General features: G+C 38.9%; 1 protein-coding gene across 6 annotated transcripts in view; it reads left to right on the forward strand.

Annotated features, from left to right (window-relative positions):
* Positions 1–20,496, forward strand: part of B4GALT6 (beta-1,4-galactosyltransferase 6) — a 65,067-nt gene that overhangs the window by 40,657 nt on the left and 3,914 nt on the right. For 5 of the 6 annotated variants that reach the window (XM_015440063.3, XM_005586965.4, XM_005586966.4 and 2 more), the window contains 4 exons: positions 6,106–6,222; positions 15,903–16,090; positions 19,529–19,651; positions 20,258–20,359. In XM_015440063.3, the coding sequence (XP_015295549.1) occupies positions 6,106–6,222; positions 15,903–16,090; positions 19,529–19,651; positions 20,258–20,359 (530 nt within the window). Of the gene's footprint in view, positions 1–6,105; positions 6,223–7,044; positions 7,127–15,902; positions 16,091–19,528; positions 19,652–20,257; positions 20,360–20,496 lie in introns of those variants that run through there. The other variant, XM_074022673.1, reaches the window with a different exon arrangement.

Below are 20,496 nucleotides of genomic sequence, written 5' to 3' on the forward strand. Positions count from 1 at the left end.
GATCACTGTGGGACTTGAAAAGTTGGACTTTGGGCTCTTCTTGGCTTCAGAAGGCACAGCCCAAGCTTTCAGTCTTTTTGGTATGTCAGAATTCTATTCAGTGTTTTGTTTGAAAAACTGTAAGGGGGTGGGTTTGCCTCTGCTGCTTTTGAAAAATTGAAAGCCATAATTTAAACCAGACTTGCCCTCAAAGCTGTGAAATTGGTTAATAAGTGCATATTCATCTAATGTTATTACGTTTGAGTAAGAAATAACATTTATGTAATTCCAATGAAGACTACAACTGATTAAATCAAATGTTATTTCCTGAAGAATTGTGATATTTGATCTGGAGACAGTTTCAGTTTTCTCTTTTAAAACATTAGTATACTTCTAGAATATTTGTATGTTCACCTCCCCCGCACAAAAAAAAACTCCACTGGTAGGAAGGAAAATCATATGTTGTTAAACTCATGAAAAAGACCCTCTGACTTCATCTACCATGAACTCTTTGTGTTTGAAGATGTGTATTATTTGTATCTGTATTCCCAACACAGAGCACATTGTCTTGTGTGAGTTAAGCACTAAACACAGTTTTGTTGAATTAACTCTATAAGGCAAATAAAAGCCTTTTTGGCCTTGTTACAAATGATTCAATAAATGGTCAGCTTTCTTATTGCCTTGAACAAGTTGTGAAGCTGCTTAAATGGATTCCAGTACCAATTTTAGCAAAACATTTTATTTTATAATTACCTTACACTATTTCTCAGATCAGATTCATTTAACAAATGAATCTCTTCATATTTCTTGATTGATTTTCCTCACATTTGTATCTATATGAAATGCGGCCCAATTTGTATACATTCCACCTTTTAAAAATAGCCTGGGCACATAAATTATTTTTAACATTTGGGTATTGAGGGTATATATTGAGTGCTAATAGAAAAAGAAGCACACTCAGTCACCGAGGCTGTGGGATAGCACGGAGGTTGATACTCAGATAGTTGTTTGTACAGGATATGGCACACCCCTCAGGTGTGCTCTACTAGTAGCATACTAGTAGAACAGTTTGGGATAGGAAAAGTGAAGTCTTCTTGTCCCGTTTCCAGTGATCTATACCAGATGGATTTTCAATATTTTTGTTTTCTTCTCATTTTCCAGGAGACCGGTGTATCACACGAGTAGTTCCTACTTAGAGATATTAGTAGACTATAAACTACATATGACTCAGTAGGTAACAGTATTGAGAAGAGTTCCTGGAAAGAAACTAATTCAGGGATCTAAGGTTCATACCTGTAATCCCAGCACTTTGGGAGGCTGAGGTGGGCAGATTACTTGAGGCCAGGAGTTTGAGACCAGCCTGGCCAACATGGCGAAACCTCATCCCTACTAAAAATACAATGGTGGCACATCCCAGCTACTCAGGAGGCTGAGGTGTGAGATTTGCTTGAACCTGGGATGTGGAGGCTGCAGTGAGCCAAGATCGCAGCACTGCGCTCTAGCCTGGGTGAAAGAGCAAGACTGTCTCAAAATAAATTAACTTATTTTATTTAGGAACTATATGATAATGCTGCTTTTATTTCAACTTTTAGCAAACCCTTCTCAGAATATAGTCTGTAGTTCAGAATTACACAACTAAAGGTATGAAAGGAATTTTGGAGATTATTCAGAAGTGAGCTATATTCACATAAATATTATATAACTATCATCTCACTAAATATTTAGTTACACAGTTTCTCCCCCTACCCGTCCCTACCTGCTTACTGATAATGTTCCATTCTCATATTGGAACAGTAGAGAGAGAGGGAAGTAAGAAATGACTAGATTTATGTTAAACATCTGTCATCAACTTGATTCTTAATATTTGAGGCCCCTTTTTTAAATGAGAAAAATACCAGTGCAGTTAGTTGATGGCAAATTAAATAGAACTGAGATCTTTCAAAACGAATAATTTCAGCTGGCCAACCTGGTGAGACCCTCGTCTCTCCTAAAAATACAAAAAATTAGCTGGGCGTGGTGATGCAGGCCTGTAATCCCAGCTATTCGGGAGGCTGAGACAGGAGAATTGCTTGAACCCGTGAGGCAGAGGTTGCAGTGAGCCGAGATCGTGCCACTGCACTCCAGCCTGGGCAACAGAGTGAGACTCCGTCTCAAAAAACAAACAAACAAAAAACCAGTAGTAATTTCAGCAATTCCTAGATATTCCTGAATGCTGCAGGTTTGAGTAGAAGATTTCTGCACAGGTTGGACAGCTTATGGGGCAAGCTTATATCTAAAGAACATGAGGATGCTTTGCAGGTCATTAAAAGTGAAGTGTTTACCTGTGACATTGACTTTCCATTCAGATTTCAGATGGAGGGCTTGATGAACAACTTTGGTCTGTCACTTCCAGGCTTAAAGAACCAGGCAGCTGCTTGATGCTCTTGTCTATTCCTCAGAGGCCTGGAGTTTCATTTGTAGTCCAATGTACCTCAAAGATGGGTCTTGGCCTCCCTGTTTCAGAACTACTTGAGGCATATGGTAAAAATGCTGATTTTTGGCCAGGTGTGGTAGTTCAAACCTGTAATCCCAGTGCTTTGGGAGACTGAGGCAGAAGGATCATTTGAGCCCAGGAGTTTGGTGCAGCTGTGATCACACCACTGTACTCCAGCCTGGGCTATGGAATGAAACCCCATCTCTAAAAGAAAAAAAAAATGCAGATTCTTGAACTCAGTCCTCAAACATACTGATTCTATTGGTGGGAAGGAACAAGAACTTGCATGTTTAACCAAGTGCCTCCAGTTTGAGAATTGCTCCTGTAGGTACTGAAAATTGGGAGGAATAGGAAGATGGAACTAAAAACACTGAAGGAGAATGAGGGTTTACCAGCTTCTGCTTACTCAGTGGCAGATAGCTAGATTTACCTTAAGGTTCCCAAGCCTAAAGCCATGTCATTTAGGGACACCATAGCTGGTGGTGTGCTGAAAATTTGAAAGTAGGACAGAAACTTGGTGGGAGAAATTGATGTGATACACATTTTTCTTGATGATCTCCTCATGGTGTATATAGGAGAAAATAAGCAAGGGAAAAAATGGTGCACATGTTCAGCAAGATTTGTGATTTTAAAGTAGGAGCAAACTGGATGGAATAATTTTGCTTGATCAAGAGGTGGTGAGGAGAGATTCAGGAGGATGAAGTGTTGTTTTATCAGAAGATAATGACCAGATGTTCTCAGTCTCCACTGGAGGTGTATCAACAAGAGAGTGGCTCAAACAGCAAATTAGGGCACATAGAAGAAAGAATGTCCCGAAACAGGCTATTAAGCCTTAAAATAAATGATCACAGAACAATGAGATATTTTCTAGACAAAAAATTGTAAACTATGCAGGACATTCTTCCACAAACACAAGAACTGATGTGCCAGATGAATTTTTAAGATATTGTTTAGCTTTACTTTAATAAAAGCTTTGCTTTAGATTTATCACATATTCACAATCTTTAATAACCCTCTCATTAAAATTTGGACGTCTGTTTGCTGTTAGCACAGTGGGTTAGCTTATTTGAATTTGCCAAGACACTGGTGATTTCTTTCTTTCATTACCGTCTCAGTTTCCTTATAAGATTTAAAAAAAAAAAACCTCTTGATATTTAAATACTTCATTGAAGAGGTTATTGTATTGGGAGCTAGAACTTTACCTTTTATTTATCCTTATATGTTCAGCTCATCACTCAGTCTAATCGTCTTTAATTAATATGCACTATCTTTAATCGGGCCTCTGTAGCCATTTAATAATTTCTTCCCTCAAATATCTATAATTGGCGTTAACTGCTTTTACAGCTCATTGACATTATGTCATAGGTGGCCAACTCGTGGCCAACTTCCAAATCAAGAAGGGCAGGTTTGACTTATGAAGCTATGTGTTATCACATGGATATGCTTTAGATAAGGTCAGTAGTGGGATATGTACTCACCATCTTAACCCCTTTTATTCCTTTTACTTTTCATAGCACTTTCCTATCCTAAAAGCAAACCCCTGAGCTGGGTTGGCAGTTGTTTTGATTTGGGAATTCCTTGAATATGCCAGCCATTGGCACTGAAGCCCAGCAGTAAGTCCCGCCTCAGTATTTAGTTCCAGTACAGTTGGCAGCCATTGTGCGGGGGCAGGAAGGAGGTCTTGGGTGTGTTGGGCGGGTGTTGCTGGGGTAGCCTTGTGGTCCTCAGGCTCCTGAGCCAAGAGAGACCTTTAAATGGGAGTGGAACCCAAAGTTGGGCTGGCAAGGGCACCAGACCTCTTTAGTTCGTACCATTTGCCAGACAGATATGCTGTAATTAATATAATCATGAAAACGTCAGCCTCATAGCAGCCATTGTCTCTCTTTTTTTTTTTTTTTTTTGCTATCCCATCAGCATTAGGGGAAAATGAATGGTGGAGTTTGTAGTTTAGACATCTTCAATTTTGCTAAATCATTTTTTGTTCTCTTTATAAATGAAAATGTTTGAATAATTTAAAAATTTCTGCCATCTATGATCCTGGTAATGTAAAATACATGGTTAAGTATTATTTTCGTTTGATGATGTCTAATATCAGGTCCTGATTTTAAAAGGATTAGGTGCACAACTTAGGCATTCTCAATTATTTGCATTTATTCATTTAATAATAAACTTTATTTGGTATAGATAAAATTTTAGTAAATCATAGATTTAATGTTCTTTCACAATATTCTGTTACAACCAGTTTAGATTGTATATTTTAAAAATCCAGATTGTAGAGCGACACAGAGGTATTTTGGTTAGATATACTTTCACTGTTGTCTTTTTTTGAAAATCTAATGATTTGGAATTTATGATCTGTGGAAAACTTGCTTTAATTTCAGTTTTATTAGAAAATTCACTATAATAATAAAGCTAGCTCAGCTAGGAAGTTGCTGAGAAAAGTAATTTAGAAAACACTTAGGTTTTTCAAAGACAAAATCTAAATTGTAAGGAGATATAGATTGTATGACAAAGTTTGGATCCAAGAAATGGAGGATTTGAATTAGTGATGATTGATGATTATTCATTTATTCCTGTATTACATTAAAATATTTTATATAGATGGTGTTTTTAAGTGTTGGGTTTGAGAATTACATTAGGTTTTTTATTTCATATTAGAAGAAAGATTAACATACTAGAACTATTTTCATTTCTATGTACGTGTTTTTTCTTTTACTTTTTGGGTGAGAACAAATTTCTTTGATAAAGGACAAATTTCTGTGCTGCTTACATCATCTTTTCTTGTTATGGATTGTTGCCAACTTCATTTTAAACTGAATATTATCCTACCACTGAAATACATTTTAAAAATGTATCAAAAACTTAATTCTACATTTTGATTAAATGAAAAATATTATATTATCAAACTTCATGTGTATTTTGGGGCAATATCATGTATGAGTGAGGTTTTCTTCTACGCTATGGCTGGAACCCCATGTTTGAAGATTTTGGTTTCTATTATATTTCTGAAAATATCTCTAGGACAGAGAAACCATGTGTAAGACAGTAGATATTCAAGTGAAATGTCTTTTAAATTCAATTCAAAATCCAGAAAGTTATTATTTAGGATCTACTCTAAAACCAAGAAGTTACTCTTACGATACATTCCCCTCCCTTGCTTTTCATGCCCAGTTGATAGCCAAATCCTGCTAGCTTACCTCTTAGATGTGTTGAAAACCCATGTACTTCTCTTCTCCTTTATCCTCCTCTTAGTTTAAGCTACCGTGACCTCTTTTCTCAACAGTTGTATTAATTGCCTAACCAACTTTTTCATCTTCTCCAGCGTGCTCTCCGTACTGCCACCAAAGTAGTCTTTGCAGTCACCACATCTGATTTATCACTCTTTCAAAATCCTCCCACAATTTCTCGTGGTGTTCACAGGTTAAAGACCACAATCCTTAGAAAAATCTTCAGAGCCTCTTCTACCTCTCAGCTTTATAAAGATGCATGCAGCAAGGACTTTTTCCGTGTTTGCTTAATGCTGTATCTCTGATGAGAAAATTTATAAGGGCGTGGCTTTAAAACCATGACAAGTTTTCAAGGATTAATTTTTATACTGACCTCTAGGATGTGCTACTGTATTTATTTACATACATGGCTATTTTGTTTTAAAGGTGGCAGTTCTTATTCCCTTCCGTAATCGCCATGAACATCTTCCAATCTTTTTCTTACATTTGATTCCAATGCTCCAGAAGCAGCGGCTGGAATTTGCCTTTTATGTCATTGAACAGGTGAGAATACTTTTCACAGTGGTCACTAAGTATACTAGAGTCTAAACTCTTAGATATGGTTAGATTAAACATGTTAGTAGTTTAGGATTAATAAGGTAAGTCAAATTCTTTGTTTTATGCTTGGGTGAAATTACATTTTGGATTGGGCCTATATATTTCTTATAATAGTAATTTGGCCAAATGAGTTAATTAGCAATCATGTTTCACTTTAGTATGATAGCCTCGTTGTATTTTAATGACATTCTAAATATTGGATTGTCAATCTGTGGTTTTTAAAATAGCTATACAGCTGATACTTACCTTACAGGATTAAATGTGTCTTTGACGTGTAGTATTATTCCTTTTGATGTTTTCATTAGGCTTATGATCTTTATTTTTGAAAACCTCTGTAAAGTTTCATTTAATTGAGAAACTGCTTATTTTCTAATTTAGGCTACTTGGCAGCATTTAGACTCATGTACAGACATCTGGACTCATAACTGGTGCAACTCAAAGTTCTTTTCTGAATTATACCGAAGCACCCTACAGTTACCTCAGCTATATTTGCAGTGTTTGATTTGAAAAAACATTTCAGTTTATGACTCCTGAATTCAACTACAGAAAAGGAAGGAAAGTTTTTTTTTTCTTTTTTTAACTCAATAGCAAAGCATAGGTTATTCGCGATTGAGGATTTCTTTGTACTGTGGGGTAGTTGCTGGCTATCCCTGAAAATCAATATTGGATTAACTTTGTTAGGTAATCAGAGACACCTAAATGAGAGCCAGTTATTAAACCTAAAAACAAAAAGTAGTATACATTAAACATTTTCTGTCCTGTTTTCAGTTTTTCATTTTCAAAATCATCTTTCTTGGTAGAGGAACCTTGACTGTTTCTGTTGTAGGATATAGACCCAGCTCTACAGTTGGTAAGTAAATATGCATCCAGTGAGCTGACAGATCAAAAAAAAAAAAAAAAAAAGCGTACATTACATGGAAGACTAAACGATGTGATGCCCAAGATCCCTTCCAAATTTGAGATTCTATGATTCTTTAAAAGAGATAACCAGGTGGAGAATGGAATTTTAAAATATTGTCAAAAAAAGCTTATTCCTTTTGTTTCTGAACAGAGGCTATCAAAGCTGAATGCATCATAATTCTTTAACATAGTTAATTCAAATAGTTGAAATGACCCTGACTTACTTTTTGTAGTCTTTGTTTAAAGGCTATAAAGTGTATATATAAAGAAAGAATTTGGCCTGGTGTGGTGGCTTATGCCTATAATCCCAGCACTTTGGGAGGCCGAGGCAGGTGGATCACAAAGTCAGGAGTTCAAGAACAGCTTGGCCAAGATGGTGAAACCTCATCTCTACTAAAAATACAAAAATTAGCCAGGCATGATGATGGGCACCTGTAATCTCAGCTACTTGGGAGACTGAGGCAGGAAATTGCTTGAACCCAGGAGGTGGAGTTGGCAGTGAGCCAAGATTACACCACTGCACTTCAGCCTGGGCGGCAGAGCGAGACTCCGTCTCAAAAAATTAAAAAAAAAAAAGAAAGAATGTAATTTTCTACATTATTTCTAAACATGGACAGAGTGATGTTTTGGAAACCTAAAAAAGATCTGATAACACCTGAAGACCAGTTCTCCATGCCAGCTTATATCACTTTGGTATTGTCACCTCATATTTCACATTTAAGTGTATGTGATAGATGGTAATTTTCTGTTAACGTATATTGACCTTTCCAATTGCTTCACATCATTGCCAGCACTTGGTATGGTCAGTCTTTTTAATCTTAGCCATTTTAGTGGGTCTGTGGTAGTATCTTATTTCCCTGATTACTAATGTCAATCATCTTTTCATTCACTTATTTGCTACCCATAGGCCTTCTTCGGTGAAATTTCTGTTCAGCTCTTTTGCTCATTGTTCAATTGAGTTGTCTTTGTTTTACTGAGTTGTAAGAATTCTTTATATATTTTAAATACAAGTCTTTTGTAAGACATACGTTTTGCAAATATCTTGTAGTCTATGGCTTGCCTTTTTATTTTTTTGACTCTTTTGAAAAGCAAGTTTTAAATTTTGATGGAAGTCCAATTTATTGATTTTTGTTTTTATAGCATGTGCTTTTTGTATTATATTTGAGAAATTGTTCTCTATGATTTTCTCATTCTTCCAGAAGCTTGATAGTTTTAAGCTTACACTTAGGCTAATTATTGAGTTAATCTTTAGATATGATATGAGCTAAGAGTGAAGTTTCATGTAGTTGTTTCATCACCACTTGTTGAAAAGACTGTTTTTACCATTGAATTACTTTAGCACCTTTGTTGAAAATCACTTAACATATACACGTCATATGTATGCAGGTCTGTTTCTGGTCTCTGCGTTCCATTGACTCTGCTTGTCAGTTTCTACTAAAAAGTCCGCTAGGCTTTATTTCCTTAGTTTTCAATAGATAAGTAACAGTATAAATGATAGACAAAGTTACCTGGCTTGTATTATTAGATACTTTTATCTTTTCTTTTGGTAGAAAATACTCAAAAAAATTTTTGTTTTTAAGATGGAGTCTCCCTCTGTCACCCAGGCTGGAGTGCAATAGCGCGGTCTTGGCTCACTGCAACCTCTGCCTCCCAGGTTCAAGTGATTCTCCTGCCTTAGCCTCCCGAGTAGCTGGGATTACAGGCACTCACCATCATGTCCGGCTAATTTTTGGAAAATACTCAAATTTTTTATTCCTAAGATGGTTATAATGTCTCCAGTTCCTTTATTCTAAATCTGCCTTTTTTTTTTTTTTTTTTTTTTTTTTTTTTTTTTTTTTAGTTTCTCACTCTTAGCTTTTTACCTCTGCTTTTTCTCCATGGAAATGCTTGGTATTTAATATAACATACCATACTTCTGTGTGTGTAAATCATCCTTTAAGTTTTGTGCCTTATGTACTTTTTAATGTAATAGTCTATACCGTGAAATGTGACTTTTTTTACCTAACAAGTGAAAATTTTTATCTGCTTTCATGGTAGCTGTGGTTGTAGATTTGTACATCAGTTTTACTGATCTGGGAAAGTGCTGGTTTCCTTTGTGTAAACTTCAATTCCGCATAATGTATTGAGAGGGGAGAGAGCTGTCTCTGTGGTTTGTTTGCTTGTTTGTTTGTTTTAAGACGGAGCCTCGCTCTGTTGCCAGGCTGAAGTGCAGTGGCGCGATCTTGGCTCACTGCGACCTCTACCTCCTGGGTTCAAGTGATTCTCATGCCTCAGCCTCCCAAGTAACTGGGACTATAGGCATGTGCCACCACACCCAGCTAATTTTTGTATTTTTAGTAGAGAGAGGGTTTCTCCATGTTGCCAGGATGGTCTGGATCTCCTGACCTCATGATCCACCTGCCTCAGCCTCCCAAAGTGCTGGGACTACAAGCATGAGTCACTGTGGCCTGTCTCTGTTTTTAAAGGCATATTATTCTGAGAGTTGACTGGTTATTTGGTGTATGTGATGGAGCAGTCTTTGCAAGGCAACTAAGGTCTGCGTTTTTATTTTCAAACCTTTTAAGTCTGAGTCTCAGGCTTGATCAGTATCAATTCAGGACCGTGTATTTGATGGAGTGAGGTTTTGAGCTAGAAACATCTTCACCATATTTGAAATAGAAAAGTAATTTTTCTGCTAGACAGGTACCCGGGGAGTGCTAAGCAACTGAAGAGCAGCTCAGGAATTCTAGTTAAATATGGAGGATGGACATGGGTTCACTACTTCTTTCCAAACTCCTAAAATGAGAGTGAAAGAAAAAAAACTTTTGAAAAGTTATTAAACCTCAAGGACAGAAAGTCGTGGGTGAGAGATTTTCACACGTTTCTGTTAAGTCAGGAAGCAGATGGAGTGCTGATGCCTAGCAGAACAGAGGATGTGCAAACCCACGTGCTTGTAGAGGGTGATGTGACAAGACTAGAGTCAATTTGCTGGACACACCTCTGTCTCAGTGCTGTCACTGAAGGTAGGCTGAAGCACTGTGCTAAAGTAAGGAGATTGTTTAAAAGTTTGACTACAAAACAGCCACATTCCCAGTTGCTCATCTTTACTTGTACTGCCAGGTGATTACTCTGTTGTATCTTGTAGCAACTTTTTCCAGTTGATCCTGTGGAAAAAGTGTAGCAGGAAGCTCCTGAGAGTGCTGACGCAGCTGTGTGGTAGGGCCTGAAACCAGGGGGATTGAGTAAGTCTGCATGCTGATCTTAGGGACCCCAGGCCTTCCCTGTCTGGCCTTTTGAAGCCAACAGCCCGGTGTGAATCCCCCCACCCCTCAAGCTGTGGCAGGACGTAGTGGTGTCTTCGCTAGAGAAATAAATTATCTCCAGGAAAAAGAGTCCAAATCTGATATTTGAAGGTCTCTAAAGGAAAAGGCCAGCCTGTCACTTTATCAGCTCCCTGCAGCCCAGTTTCATTCATTCAACAAAAGGAATATGGCAGTGAACAAACCAGACAAGGTCCCTTCTTTTGCTGGCCCAGAAGGACGGGCTGTAGTAAATCATTGTGCAGTATCTCCATGGCACTCAGGGCAGAGGGTGGTAAGGGCGGGTAGAGGTGCTCTTTTTTGCAGAGCATTTGGGGAAGACCTCTCTGGGGAGGTGAGATCAGAGCATCCTGAAATGATGTAGAGGAGAACGCCATGCTGATGTAGAGGCTGTGCACTCTGGAGAAGGCAGGAGAATACTTGGTGTGTTTGAGCAAAGAGGTCGGTGTTGCCAGAGCATCAGCTGAGGAACATTCTGGGGAGGAAATCAGAGAAGCAAATAAGGAAGTGCAGGGTGAGGGCTTGGATTACCCTGTGTCAGGTAGATTAAGTCATTCCTTTATGTAGAACCTTCAGAAGACACTGGATAAAGTGATGTTTTAGAAACCTAAAGAAAGTCTGGTAACACTTGAAGACCAGTTCTCCATGCCAGCTTGTACCACTTTTGGTATTGTTACCTCATATTTCACATTGAGATGTATGTGATAGGTGGTAGTTTTGTATTAATGTATACTGACCTAATGTAAGTCTCTCCTCCACTTAAAACCCTCCACTGCCTTCTGGAATGTCTTAAGTAGAGGAGCAACTTAATCTAAGTTTACAAAATGACTCTGGCTACTGTGTTAATAATAATAGCTGTAGAGGGATATGGCTAACGCAAGGAGAGCATCAGACAGCTTTAGCAGTTGTCCGGGTAGGAGATGGTTACCATTTGGGCAGCTGTGGTCGTGGAGGAGGTGGTGAGCAGTGGTTGGGTTTCCGCCACCTTGGGTTTTAAAGTGGTATGAGTTGCCGAAGAATTGGGTATGTAGCCTGAGTGATGGAGAAAAGTCAAACATGATGCCAGCGTTTTTGTCCTGAATAAAGAAAGGCATTGCTGCTTCCTGAGCCGTGCCTACTTTTGTTTGTTGTTTCAGTTTGGTTCAGGGATGTGTGTGTGTCTGTGCTTATATGGGTCAAGAGTGGTTTGCAGTAATACTTGCATATGTATTCCTGTTGATACGGGAGGTGGGCAGGGAAGTGCTTGGTAGAGAAGGGTGGGTCCCTGGTGAAGGCTTCACTGCTGGGCCTGTCCCGTGGACCTAGGTGAGGACAAGCATTTCTGTTTTCATGCCCAATTGTTGCATTTCCCAAGACCACCCTGGCCTATCATGCCCCCATCCTATAAAAGCCCCCGAGATCCTGGCAGGAAGAGACACAAGCAGGTGGATGTTGAGAGGAACACACCAGCGGAAGAGCATACCACACCGGCAGACGCCGGCAGGCCATCGACTGGTGGAACAACACCAAGTTTGACCAGGGCTGTTGGAGGAGAGCCCGGCCTCTGAGCAGCCCAACTCCAGGGGAAAACCACCTTCCCGCTCCATCTCCCTCTGGCTCCCCATTCATCTGCTGAGAGCTACTTCCACTCAATAAAACCTTGCACTCGTTCTCCAAGCGCCCACGTGGTCTGATCCTTCCAGTACACCAAGGCAAGATATGGGATACAGGAAGCCCTCTGTCCTTGTGATAAGGCAGAGAGTGTAACTGAGCTGATAAACACAAGCCACCTATGGACGGCTAAACTGAAAGAATATACTGTATGTAACACAGGCCCACCGAAGCTTCAGCTGTAAACATTCACCCCCAGACACTGCCGTGGGCTCAGAGCCCCACAACCTGCCCGTCTCCCTGTTTCCCCTAGAGGTTTGAGTAGCAGGGCACTGAAGAAGCGAGCCACACCCCCATCGTATACCCTGCGAGGGGCATAAGGGAACTTTTCCCATTTCACCCTCACCTGTTGAGTGCCTTATTCTCCAACATGATTGGGCATGTCAAGGATCCCCAGATATCTGAAGAAATCCTCCACAGGAGGAGACAAATGCAAGCCAAAAAGGAAGTGTAGAAAATACAGATAATGGAGGAAGCAGAGGAAATCTTGAAAAAGAACAAAATCTCACCATCAGGATCTATAATGAGGGAAGGAAAGATAATCTATGGAACAGAAATAGTATATCATGAAGAATAATCAGAGAGTAAGAAAGTTATTGAAAAAATGAAAATAACTAAAACAAAACTTTCAATAGAATGGCTGGAAGATAAAATAACTCCCCCAAATAGAACCAAAGCTAAGAAAATAAAAGAATCTATCTAAGAGTACCAGTGTGTCATGGAAGTAACCACCCTCTAAGGTGGCCCCCAGGGGTCTTTGCCTCCTTGTAATCAGACCCGGTGTAGTCTCTTCCCACAGCGAATAAGGACTGCTTTGCACGGGGAGCCGCGTACTGTGGGAGGGACAGTACATGGCTTTTGAGGCTAGGTCATAAAAGATGTTGCTGCTTCTGCCTTGATCTCTTGGATCAGTTGCTGTTGGGGAAGGCTGCTGCCCTGTCATATGGATGCCCAAGCAGCCCTGTGGAGAAGAGCCAGCTTGCCAGCACCATCTCACAGCCACGCGAGTGAGTCACCTTGGAAGTGGATCCTTCTGCCCTTAGTCAAGCCTTCCAACGTGTCCAGCTGCCCAGCCTTTAGTCTTCCAGCTGAGGCCCTGAACTTAATGGAGCAGAGTTGAGGCATCTCCATGCTGCTCCCAGAATTCCCTCTCCCCAGAAGCCATCAGCATGATAAATGATTATTTCATTCATTCATTCATTCATTCAATCATTCATTCATTCGACAGGGTCTCTCTCTGTTGTCCAGGCTGGAGTACAGTGATGCAATCTCGACTCACTGCAGCCTCGACCTCCCGGGCTCAAGCTGTCTTCCCACCTCAGCTTCCTGAGTAGCTGGGACTATAGGCACATGCCACCATGCCTGGCTAAATTTTGTATTTTTTGTAGAGTTGGGGTTTCACCATGTTGCCCAGGCTGAGACTATTACTTTTTTAAGCCACTAAATTTTGCTATGATTTGTTACACATCAGTAGATAGTTAATAACATTCACTAATCAAGGTACTGTAAAAAAATACAGCAGAAAAAACTTGAGGGGAGTGAGAGACAAATGACCACAGACCATGAGAAAATTTCCCCAAAGTGAGGGTGGGAATCTTTAGATTAAAGGGGCCCCACGTGCACACATGAGTAAGATACAAATCTGCCTTGAAATGTATTATTTTAAAATTTTAGAATACAAATGGAAAAGAAGATATTACAAAAGTTTTAGAATGCTGGGAATTCTAGGAAAAATGATAAATGATTATGAATCAGAAACCTATGAACATTCTCAGCAATACTGGAAAATTTTTTTTCCCTGGAATTTTTTACCCAGTCAAAATGACAAATGTGAGAGTCGACTAATGGCATTTTCAGTCATTAATTGGCTAAAAACGTATTCTCCATGGGTCTTTACTTAGGAAGCTCCCGAAGAATGTGCCTCAGCAAATTGAGAAAGCCAAGGAAAAGGCGTGGGTGATTTAGGGCGTGAAGACAACCCAGCTGATAGTCACGCATGGTCTGGAGAGGGCAAGGGAGAGTTGGGCTTGAGAGATGGAGAAGGAATTGATAGATGATTTGATGTGTTTGAATGGTTATATCAATTATTAATAGGTGTAGGGCGTATTTCTTGGGCCTTTTGTACAAAGTAATAATATAGTAGTTATATAGAAAACTATAGTTACTCCCAGTTGGCAAAAGAAAGCAGAATCAATTTATTCATCACTGAAGAAATATTAAATATTTACATAGTCCTAATAATGTAAATTCTTGATTTAACCAAAAATTATGTTAAAACTGTATTGGGAGAATAGAGGTAGGGGCAAGAGGTGTGGTGGTTTAAGTCCTCCACTACCATGATAAGAAGTCAAGAGACAGTGTGTAAAGTGAAAGAAGCAAGAAGTATCAGGACTCTAATTTCCTCAAAATATGTAGATAAATACCAGAATAAACGGGAAGAGTTGAAATGTATTGCTCCTGGGGGATGGAGATGGATTAGATATGGAACTTTTTATTTCTGTTATAAGCCTTTGAGTGTTATATCCACGTTTAATAAAAACGATTTTTAAAACCTTAAAGGAAGGTAGTTTGTTAAAGCGGATGTTGCTGTACTAGTCATAACATTATAATTTAACTCCCTTTTCTTTTTATTCTATTTCACTGGTGAAAAAAGAGGCTGTAAAAAATAGTGACTTCTATTACCTCAAGTTAGTGCAAGGCCTAGGACTAAAAATTAGTAATTTTTCACTCTTGAGGCAGCGCTCTGATGATGACCACAATGTGTGTCTCATTCACTTCTGTAATGATCCTTTTTAAAATATATTTTAGAAATGGTTTTGATAAATGTTGCTAAGACATTGGTAAATGCTCTTTAATTTTCTTTAGATGCAGAATGAAGGTTTTTTATTGCCAGTGCACCTTAATATATGTTCACTGATAAATAAAGGACAATGGTTGTAATATAGGGAGTTGGGTTCTGTATAATAAAATTCTATTTTTCGTCCCTTAAAATGCCCTTAATCTTTATCATAAGCAATAATAGAAACTATTTATTGCCCATGTACTTTAATGTATTTTCTGTAATAATAAAGGAAAATGGTTGTAATAAAGGAAGTTGGGCTTTGTGTAATAAGTTCCAATTGTTTTTTCTCTAAAATGCTCTTGGTATTTATTATAAGCATTAATAATAGAAAGTTAGACCTCCCTGGTGTTAGTACTTTAGAGAAGGGTCACTGTTGAGTCATTTCCACTTTTCTCTTAGTCTTGACAGCATATGGCAAGCTCTACTAAAAAAATAAAACCTATATTATTTTTTATGACTTTTTTTTCTCGCCACAAGTAATCTATATCCTGATGTGTTTGAAGTAGAGCAGAAATATCAATTATATAAATGTGCTGATGTACTAGTGGACTATACACTGTTTTCTTCTATGTTGTTAAATTATAAAATAATATAGTAAGTAAATTTAAACAGTATATTTGAAAATCCTGAAGTGTGTTTATTATTTGTTTATTTCATTTGGGTCTAATTATTGTAATCATTTGACCATAATGCAACAAGTTTGAAAAATAATAGAAAAAAGTCAGATGGGGGCCCGGTGCGGTGGCTCACGTCTGTAATCCCAGCACTTTGGGAGGCCAAGGTGGGCGGATCATGAGGTCAGTAGTTGGAGACCAGACTGGCCAACATGTTGAAACCCTGTCTCTAGTAAAAAGAAAAAAAAAAGAAAAGAAAAAAAGTCAGATGATGAAGTGTGAATACATTTCTATTTTCTTCTCTCGGTCTGCTCCATGAAGACTGGCACACAACCTTTTAACCGTGCAATGCTCTTCAATGTGGGCTTCAAAGAGGCCATGAAAGACAGTGTCTGGGACTGTGTAATCTTCCACGATGTGGATCATCTACCTGAAAACGACCGAAACTATTACGGATGTGGAGAAATGCCACGTCATTTTGCTGCAAAGCTGGATAAATACATGTATATGTAAGTAATGTGCACCATTCCTGATATTGTACGATGTAATTGCACAGTCATAGCATTGAAATGGTAGCTGCATTATGTCCCTAAATCTGAGAGAACTCAAGAACCCCAAGAATATCATCTTTAACTCTATCATGTCCTCCTGGGGAGCCAGGACACAGAGTGGCTTTTCGTTCCCGTGGGTGCTTCCTTACACAGAAGTTTGAATGTGGTGTGGTGGGAAAGAGAGCCTGGTTTCTGCAGTGAAACACACACAGATTTAAACTTGGGTTCTCACACTTACAGTTCCAGGACTTACGGGTTAGTCACTTGCATCTCTGAAGGTATATTCCTTGTTCACTGGGATAATAGATCCCATCCATATTGCTGCTGTGAGATCACATGTGCTCTGTGCCTGCTGTGTGGTAGGTGCATAACTCATCTTGACTCCTGTCTGCTCTCCCCCAGTGATGGTTTGGAGGGCCACAAAGTGCTGTTTATCTTCTTCCTAAACTATGCATTCTTGACCTGCCCCTTCATAATAAGAAAACCAAATCTTTTCCTTCTCTAATTGGAGATAATTTAAAATGTGAACAGTTACCAGAGCTGAGATAGTAACTTAAAAGGACATGAAAGAATGCAGGTCTAACCTGGGGAAGGGATCACAGTTTTCATTGGCTAATGGGAGTGGAGAGAAAAGAAAGCTTTTTGTTGCTTAGGGCAGGAAGATGTTGCCTGTGTCAACAGTTTTGCCTAGTGCTAATCAACAGAGTAGAGAGAAGCAAAAAGTCTGACACAAGCAGGAAAATAATGCTTGCTTCTTTCTTCTTCTTCCTCCTCCCCACTCCCGCTCCCCTCCTTCCCCCTCCCTGCTTCTTCCTCTTTCTTCCTTCCTTCGTGCTGCTCCTTCTCCACCTCCTCCTCCTCCCTTTTTTTTTTTTTTTTTTTGCTAGTCATTGTTATCATTAGAAAACGTTTTTCTTTATTACCTCTGTATCTGAACTTTGAGTATGGGGTTACCTTGAAGAAGGCCATCAAGGTTCACAATCTGGTTCTTATCACTTCTGGAAACTTGATTTTGGTCAGTTTGCTAGAATCCAATTAGATACAGGGTAACTGATTTTCACACACACACAAAAAATCATAAAGGTCATATAAACTAGGAATTCTAAATTAATTCATTGTTAAATTCTAAATTAATTTGTTTTTTGTCTAAATAATTTGTTGTTAAGTTGTAAATGTCAATTTCTAATAAACACAGTTGACCCTTGAGTAATGCAAGGGTTAGAGTGGTGACTGCCCCCCTCCCCCACCAGAATGCAGCTGAAAATCTAGTATAACTTTTTACTCCCCAAAAGCTTAACTACTAATAGCCTACTGTTAACCAAAAGCCTTATCAATAATGTAAACAATTGAGTAACACATATTTTGTATGTTATGTGTACTGTATACCATATTCTTACCGTAAAGTAAGCTAGAGAGAAGATGTTATTAAGAAAATCATAAGGGAAAATATATTTACTGTCCATTAAGTGGAAGTGGATCATCCTAAAGGTCTTCATCCTCATCGTCCTCACATGGAGTAGGCTAACGAAGAGGAGGGGTTGGTCTTGGGGTCCCAAGGGTGGCAAGGTGAAAGAGTTGAAGATGGAAAAGGAGGCAGGAGAGGCACATTCAATGTAACTTTTATTGAAAAAAAAATTGTGTATCAGTGGACTTGTGCAGCTCAAACCTGTGTTGTTCAAGGGTCAGCTGTATTCATATCCATCTAGAATAGTCCCTGGATTGGTTAGGCATCTTGGACGTTTGGATAGTAATTAGAATGTAGCTCAGGGAGAATGGCAGTAGATCAAGGCCTGGGCTGGACAGTGCATAGACTTCAGCTGTGGGATGAAGCCTGGTGAAGCATCCCTGCCCCACAGTGGTGGCCACACTGCTGCTGACCAGAGAACTCAGACCCTCAGGTGTGGTGTCTCTCCCACTTTGGACAGTGTAAGATAAACACTGCAAGAGTTTTACTTGTTGGATTTTGTTTTCTCTTTAGTTTATCTGTTATACCTTCATTTTACCTAACTTTCCATTCTTGTATAGTACAATTGATTATTTCCACTTAGAGCAGTAAATGGAATTGATAGGCTTGCTGATTTATACACGTCAATAAACACACAGACACATTTATTCATGTCTCCCTATCTGACGATCTCAGGTTTTTCCTAAACTACTAGCCTGGAAAAGAATAATCCATCTGATGTGGGAAGTACACGGTGCCAAGAAAGCGTATTGGCCCTATGGAACCCCCAGCTAATCTTACTAAAATACCAGAACACTAAGCTCCCAAGAGTGAGCCTTGAGAGGTCACAGGAGAGTATGGTTGTCTTTAGGGTCAGTGTTGCTATTACCATCTTGGAGTACCTTTGACCTAGGGTGAGGGCAAGACTGCTTTCTCCTACAACCGTAGGCTTCCATGAAGGAACTACTCTTTCTTGGTCCGTGTGCCACACAAGACCTCAGCTGGCAGACAGCACGTCCTTCTCAGAATGTGAGGCGAGTCTCTAACGAAAAGCTCCCTCCTCTGAGACAGCTTTGCTGTGGTCGCAGCCAGGTTTCCCTCAGCTTGATTTTTGGGTGCTGTGCATGGTCACGTTTTCTCTGCTCTGACATCTGCTCCCCAGGGGCATGTTTCAGTCCACGGGAATGTATTCAGGATTGCAGGTCTAGGGACGCTGCCTAAACGTCAGAAAGCCAATCTATACCTAAACACACAGTTTAGCTGAGTAAAAATAAAGTTTAGAAAAGTTTAAACACATTGCATCGTTTGACACATTCCTTGGAATATGAGTTAGGGAAGGGTAAGGAAAATAAAATCCAAATAAAAATATAGTTATTTCTGTGAATATCAGTGCATTGAAAATGAATATATTTGTAAATATCCGTAAATATTTTGAGAGTATAATCCTGACAGATAAGATCATTATAAAAGTAGGCAACTAGAAAATTAAATGCTAGAGTTGTCTTTTGTAATTGCTATTTATCCTGCTTTATATAATAAATAATGCATTTATAATTCAGTTAATTTTTTAAGTGTTACTAATTTAGGAAGATCTGACATGCATTGACCATTATTAATATACTTAATCATGTTTACTTTTGTTGTCAAAATATACAATTTTGGGGCACTGGGTTTTGAGCCTTACAGGTTTTGTTTTGAGCCTTATTTGTATACTAAATATTAAATTTAGGTTTCCATAAGTGCTTTACGTTTAACATAACACATTTACATGTACTTGTGTCACTAGAATATAAAGATGTTTTGTATCTTGCTGTACTTCACATTTTCTAACATAATTGTCTATATAGAATATAAAGACATATTTTGCAAAGCACACAAAAGACTGAAACCTTCATTTCACATGGGAAACTATTATGATTTTATTTTTAGAATACTGTATCTTTCTTTTCTAGTCTTCCATATAAAGAATTTTTTGGTGGTGTAAGTGGGCTGACAGTGGAACAATTTAGAAAGATCAATGGTTTTCCTAATGCCTTCTGGGGATGGGGAGGAGAAGATGATGACCTTTGGAACAGGTATGTTGAGGTACAAATTGTTCACTAATAGAATTTTTATAAATCTTATTTATATTAGGTAAATTGTAATACTTATCTATTCCAAGAAGATTCTTCGGGATGGGAAATGTTTGAGGTTTCTAAACCCTATTTTGTGGGTTTTTCATTAAGACTGCTTTCTGAAATTACTGGCAACATATAGATTAGAGCAGCAGTCCCCAACTTTTTTGGCACCAGGGACCAGTCTCCTGGAAGATAATTTTTCCATGGACCCGGGAGAATGGTTTCGGGAGAAAACTGTTCCACCTCAGATCATCAGGCATTAGATTCTCATAAGGAGCACGCAAACTAGATCCCTCATGTGTGCATTTACAATAGGGTTTGTGTTCCTCTGAATATCTAATGCCGTTTGGTGGTCTGACAGGAGGTGGAGCTCAGGCAGTAATGATTGCTCACCTCCTGCTGTGTGGCCCAGTTTTCAGCAGGCCATAGACCTATACTGGTTTGTGGCCTAGGGGTTGGGGAACCCTGGATTAGAGCATTCTTTTGTGTTTTAAAATTGAACTCACATAACCCATTTTCATATTTTATTTCCCTGTATTTTCATTTCCATATATGGTATTGTAGAGTTCACTATGCTGGATATAATGTAACCAGACCAGAGGGAGACTTAGGAAAATACAAGTCAATTCCTCATCACCATAGAGGTGAAGTCCAGTTTTTAGGACGGTAAGTTGAATGTTATCTTCAGATACCATGGTTTCCAAAGTTGTTGAATATATGAAAGGTAAATAAAAATGCATTGAACCCCAAAAAAGCTGCTGAAGGGAATTTTCATAATGGAAGGAAAGTATTTTTTGCTGAAG

This window comes from Macaca fascicularis, chromosome 18, assembly GCF_037993035.2.
Source record: "Macaca fascicularis isolate 582-1 chromosome 18, T2T-MFA8v1.1".
Classification (NCBI taxonomy): Eukaryota; Metazoa; Chordata; class Mammalia; order Primates; family Cercopithecidae; genus Macaca; species Macaca fascicularis.